We start from the raw sequence: 6,085 nt of genomic DNA on the forward strand, positions 1-6,085 counted from the left end.
TGTTGGATCAGAAGAGGGGGTAGCAAGACTCAAAAGAAGTGGTGGAAGCTAATACCATCATGCATATGGTGGTCAGTGTGGAAGGAAAGAAATGGGAGATGTTTTGAAGATAGATCTAATTCCATTCACAAAGTAAAATGGAATTGTTTGGTATCTTTACTTTTTTGGTGTAAACAACTTTGCATAGAAGATGTAGATCAAATTATAGAATTAATAGGGAGCTTGTAATTTCGCTTAGGGCTGTAAATTTTGAAGGTGGCCAGCATGTCCTTAATGCTGAAGAATACAACTTTACCAATGTTCAAAAAAAAAAAATTAATAGTTGAAAACACCCACTTGAAAGCTGACTTTTCCAATTTTTCTTCGCTCCCACGCACCTAAATGAGAGTACATTCACTCTCTTTGCCACATCAGCGTGTCAAGACTATCAAATTACCAAATTAAGGAACAGGTCAATGCAAAGTTTAAGTGTGAACCAAATAAAACTCGACAAGTCTATGGGGTCCCGATCAATTCTGCCTCAAATTAATGAAAGAAGTACATGATTATTAATTTATTATAATAAAATAACAATTATTGAATTGACATTTTGCTAACTTAATTAAGATTAATGGATGACTTTTAGTTTTAAGGTAATCACTACATCACCAAAATGTGCCAAGCCGGCTTTAACCGAGGCAAGCTAAATTGTTGAGCTAAATATAGGTGAGTCAATCCCCGAGCCGGCTCAGTTCGTTGCCCAGGCCTACTCTTAAGCATCCCTTGTTATCTACTACATAGCAACTCTCCTACAATAAATAACAAATCTGAACAACAGAAACAAATTTGTTTGACATGCACCCAAATCTTGCTTTCATGTAGAAGCTAGAATTTTCAGCTAAGCTCCTCAACAGAAATCCTAATTACCCATCCATGACAAGCAACTAGTTAGCAGTGGAACTTATGAGTCTGGTAAGAGCTGACATACCACAGGGGAGAACTGAAAAGTTTCACTATAGATAGAGAAAATCAATAGAGGTCTCAATAGATGACGCATAATATTAATTTTGGTACATGATCGCAGCAACTAACTCTTTCACGAAGCAGTATTATCAAATGGAGCACAACTAACCCGAGAAGTTGTCCCCCCACTGTCGTTCAACTCCTTCAACAGCTGCAGCAATTGCACTTCCCTGTTCTGCAGCCTTCTCCATCCTTGATATAGCATCAAAAAGGCATTTTGTGATATCCAGCAATGCTATAACTTCACCATTTTCCACAACAGGAAGATGGCGGAATTTACCTGTTGATATGAGCAAAACATGACAACATAAAAATCAGAATAAAGAAATAAGTCTCTTATCAGATTACTTCAAGGTAGAAATTTGTAAATACACACTGAATGTAGGGTATAAAAGTTCTATTAGGCAAAAGAAATACTAGTATTAATAATCTAGCAGGTTTAACACCAGATCAACGTGTATCTCAAGTACAAGACAAGCCCATTAACAAGCAGCTTCCAACTTCGTAAACTAAAGCAATATGCCCTGTCCTGTGCCAGTTTCAATTGCTACTTCACAATTTTCATGCTAGTCACAGTCACAGGAATGGAAAAGGCAATACTAATCCCGCTATATTAATTTTAAAGTAATTCATTGATGAAACTAGGTCCAGGTCTATGAACATTTGTTATGATCTCCGCTCTTTTTTAATGGGGGAGAGAGATAATATGAATATAATATGTCAAAAAAGACACCTTGCACCATCTTCTGAAGGGCTTCAATAGCCAATGAATCTGCAGTCACAAAAATGGGGTTCCTGGTCATGACCTTCGAAATAATTGTTTGCTCAGGCCTCAACTCCTCAGCTATAACCCTAGTTGCAATATCCTACACAGAAATCCGAATGTAAAAAATCAATAAGGCAAGACAGCGAGAAAGAACTAATTCTCAATGCTTCTATAAGTGTCTTTAGTTTTACTTTTGTAAATGTACCTTCCCTAAGAGTTGTCACTTCCTTTCATTTTAATAGTCTAACAACTCTCTAGTCTACTCATAGATAAGGGAGGAATAGCCTTGCCATGAAGTTGGGGGTTCTTGTCACCAAGGGAAAAGCAGGAAAAAGACACCATTGGGCTCCTGTGGATTTGGGGAGAAGAGTTGGGTTTTACCATATCTAGAACAAAATACTCAAATAAAATGAAAAAAAAAAAAGATATAACAGCCTCCTGATCTACTTATCTATTTGTTTGGTCTCATTGAACACTATCAAGTTCATTGAATGTTAATTATACAAAACTCTATAATTATTTTTTTAATAAAGGTATCACCCTATAATTGATAGAATGGATATTTTTGTTCTTCTTGAACCAACTAAGTTCTGCAGAGATGCATAAACCCTAGAGTTTTAAAAAAAAAAATTACAAAAAGCAGTACACCAAACATGTGAATGCATTCACCAAAGCAATAACATAAAATGAAAAAAGAAAGGGAGCAAGAAAATGATCATTTTCAGAAGACCTTGTCAGTTACTATGCCAGAGAGTAAGGCATTTGTGTCAGTCAGTAGAACAGCATCAATTCGTCTCGCTGCCATCCGCCGACATGCCTCGGACACGGTGGTTCCCTCCGGAATTGTCAGTGCCTTCGATAACCTTAGCTTTTTCACTGTCCTCTCCCCAGCAACGGACCTAAAAGAAGACATGTGAGCATCCAAATGAACAAAACACACCCACCACCATGCATAAACATTATCACAAAAGTAAGATGCACACTAGCATTTTGTAAATTATATGGTTTCCCCTACAACAACTGTTTTTTTGTTACCAAAAGTTCTCTTTCAAACTTAGTGAAACTTTTTGTAAAGGTAAAGGTAATATTATTAAAACAGTAGCAAGAAGGTACTAGAAAAGATGATAAAATTACGGTTTCCCTATTGAGTCAAAAAGATTTCCCAAAATTGTGTCTGAACATTTAATACAGAATTTGTAAACATTTAAGCTTTAGAAAAGAAATATGGTATGGCCTTCATTCAAAGCATCTCATGTTTCTTTCGAGCCATATATTTTGCACCTGCTGTCGACCTTGCCAACATGTTGTAGCTTCCTTGCATCTAACCGACACATATTCACTATGTTTTCTTGAGTTTTTTCTGTTGTATGTATTGAAGTTTCTGAGGATTTATTGCTTTAATTTCAATAGATAATAGGTTAATCGGATCAGGTGTAGTAGATTGAATGAAAAGCAAATAGGTTGACTTCCATATAATAAAACATAGAAAGAAAGAGATATTTGTATCTTACGAGTGAGGTGGAGAAGAAGGCTTGCTCTGGCTAGTAGGATTGGTGTCAGATTGATTGACAGATTTCTTCAAAGTTGAAATGTTTCGTTTCTGTACCAAACTATTGCGCCTGGGCGCTGGAGGCACTTGACTACTCATATTTTTTTCCAGAATTTAAACATACATACATACATATATAATGATAATATGTCTAAGGCATCAACAAATCCAGAGAGAATTCAATGGGGTTTGGGAGGTGGCTGGGAAGATTTGCCGTGCCCTAATCCAAACCCTCTCCACTCCAAATCTTTTTCTTTCGCTCTCTCTCCCACCTCTTTATTTTCTTATCATTAATGCTACCTTTTTCTGAACTTCTCTTTTCTTACCCTACGTGGATGGTTTTGTTTTGTTGCACTCAAAATTTTACATCTCATAACTATGTTACTATGTCCGTCCACATTTATTTGTCGTACTTTTAAAAGTTAATTTGACATTGTCAAAGTTAAATTATATTATACTAAATAAATTATCCGTGCTTTGCACGTAATTAAACTATTTTATTAGGCTTACATATGATCATTCAGTAATATTCGTATTTTCGATACATATACTACATTGTAAAGAACAGTTTGTCTTAAGGTAAAGTGGTCCTCCGAAATCTTAAAGTGTTATATTTTTTAATTTCCGTCTTTGTTATACAAAAATTATGAGTCATAGAGAGATTTTGAAGTATAAGAAAGAAGTTTGATCATTCAGTAATATTCGTATTTTCGATACATATACTACATTGTAAAGAACAGTTTGTCTTAAGGTAAAGTGGTCCTCCGAAATCTTAAAGTGTTATATTTTTTAATTTCCGTCTTTGTTATACAAAAATTATGAGTCATAGAGAGATTTTAAGTATAAGAAAGAAGTCTAAGAAAATCTCCATGGAAATAGTTGGTCAGAAGTAATCAAATTTTCTAAATTCCAAAAAGTTATATAGAACAACATCAGACGTTAAAGAAGAGACAATAAAGTGTCGAACAACAACATTCCCAAATAAAGTGAAACATCATGTCCATACAAGAACATAATTAACTAAATTCAAATGGAGGACCTTCGAATCTTTTCTTATGAACCTCCATCAATCTTTTTTTTATTATAGTATGTTGTATCATGTAAATGTTAAAAATGACCCTAAAATTGTTAGTATCACAAATATTTTTCCTCATTCTCTCGAAATAGTCATTACTATTGCTTAGGTTTCATATCACCGACCCCAACTTATTTAGAATTGAACCATAGTTATTGCTATGGTTATAGTATGCAGTTACAAAGAATTAATGCAATTATCAACCAAGTAGTAGGTGGCATCTGAATGGAACTGTTCACAACTGGATATTCTAAACCAAAATTTTGACACACAACATATTAAAATCTCAGAGCATGATTTTTTGAGCACTTGAACTCACAAATATCCACAAATAATAATAATAACAATCTTACTTTCCTAACAATCAAGAAGAAAAAGGCATGTTGATTAACATATTTTTTCAAAGGTTGTATCCATATTTACAGTTCACAAATTCAATTGAAAGAAGTCAAAAGAAAGAGTTATTACTTCTTTATAAAAAAACAAAAAAACTTTATCAAAAGAAAGAGTTATCACTAAAGCAAAAATGATCTTTAACGATAATTAATAGTTTAATTGTCGCTAAATATGTATTTTCAGAGGCAATTGGTACGCTCTATAAATGTCCCTAAAGTCTATAGCAACATTGAATCTAATGAGGATTAATTAGTGTTGGTAAAGGCTCTAGCACTCTTCATTAATGTGCACATTTACTGCCGATTAAAACTATTTTTGTTATAGTGTATTTTGGACATTTGTTATGTTCAAGAAAACTTGATCTCTTATTATGCCCAAAAAGAAGAGACGAAGAAATATGGCTAATTAGTTAACTTGCGTTAAAAGAAGTGTACTAATTGTCTCTATAGTAATATTCTAGGAAGAGTGCAATGACATATAAAATGTTTCTACCTAAGAAAAACAATCAAAATAATATACTAATTGTGGCAAGCAAGAGAGCAATCCTTTTGGTTCTTTTAACAAACTTCATCATTGATTTCGTATTAGTTATCACATATTTGTTGTTGTGTGCTATAAAATATAGCACAACCCACAAGTAATTTTCCCAAAATGTATATGAAGAAACCTATAAAAAGGGACAAAAGAAAAGATAATTTTCAAACAACCTCACTGAATTTTTAACATAGTTCAAAAAAAGTCACCAAAATAACAAAAAGAAATTGCAATAGATACATGAATCACAATGACTGACAGTGAAAGATTAAGTTTCATGAAATAGGAGGAAGAAAATTTTGAGGAATGAAAAACACCTCATAAGAAGCTTAATTAATGTATCTGAATTCAACTCTCCTATAGCAGAAAAAAACCTACAAATAATAGTGGCAGAAATAAAAGTTTTGTTTACTAAAGAACCAAATGTAATGAATTCAACCATTTCAGCAGCATTATCTGTTGTGGACTGAGAGGTGCAAGAGTAGTAATGTCGCATTGTAATGGAAATCAATTTTCTTTGTTTATATGAAGATACATGTAGAAAGGGACAAAAGAGAAATCAATTTTCAATCAACCTTGATAAAAATTTTAACAGAGTAAAAAAAAAGTCAACAAAAAAGCAAAAAGAAATTGTCATAGTTACATGAATCACTATGACTTAAAGTAAAGATTAAGCTCCATGAAAAAGGAGGAAGAAAACTTTGAGGAATGAAACAAACTTCATAAAAAGCTTAATTAATGAATTTGAATTCGACTACCCTAT

At 33.3% G+C, this 6,085-nt stretch overlaps 1 protein-coding gene across 1 annotated transcript in view; it reads right to left on the reverse strand.

Moving 5' to 3' along the window:
• Positions 1–3,608, reverse strand: part of LOC102603801 (CBS domain-containing protein CBSCBSPB3) — a 24,281-nt gene extending 20,673 nt beyond the window's left edge. Inside the window, exons 1-4 of the mRNA XM_006341842.2 lie at positions 3,280–3,608; positions 2,499–2,667; positions 1,736–1,868; positions 1,112–1,282 (exon numbers count right to left, since the gene is read on the reverse strand). Coding sequence (XP_006341904.1) covers positions 1,112–1,282; positions 1,736–1,868; positions 2,499–2,667; positions 3,280–3,416 — 610 coding nt within the window. The 5' untranslated portion in view covers positions 3,417–3,608. The remainder of the gene's footprint in view (positions 1–1,111; positions 1,283–1,735; positions 1,869–2,498; positions 2,668–3,279) is intronic.
• Between the last annotated feature and the right edge of the window lie 2,477 nt (positions 3,609–6,085).

Source organism: Solanum tuberosum, unplaced genomic scaffold (assembly GCF_000226075.1).
Source record: "Solanum tuberosum cultivar DM 1-3 516 R44 unplaced genomic scaffold, SolTub_3.0 scf00031, whole genome shotgun sequence".
Classification (NCBI taxonomy): Eukaryota; Viridiplantae; Streptophyta; class Magnoliopsida; order Solanales; family Solanaceae; genus Solanum; species Solanum tuberosum.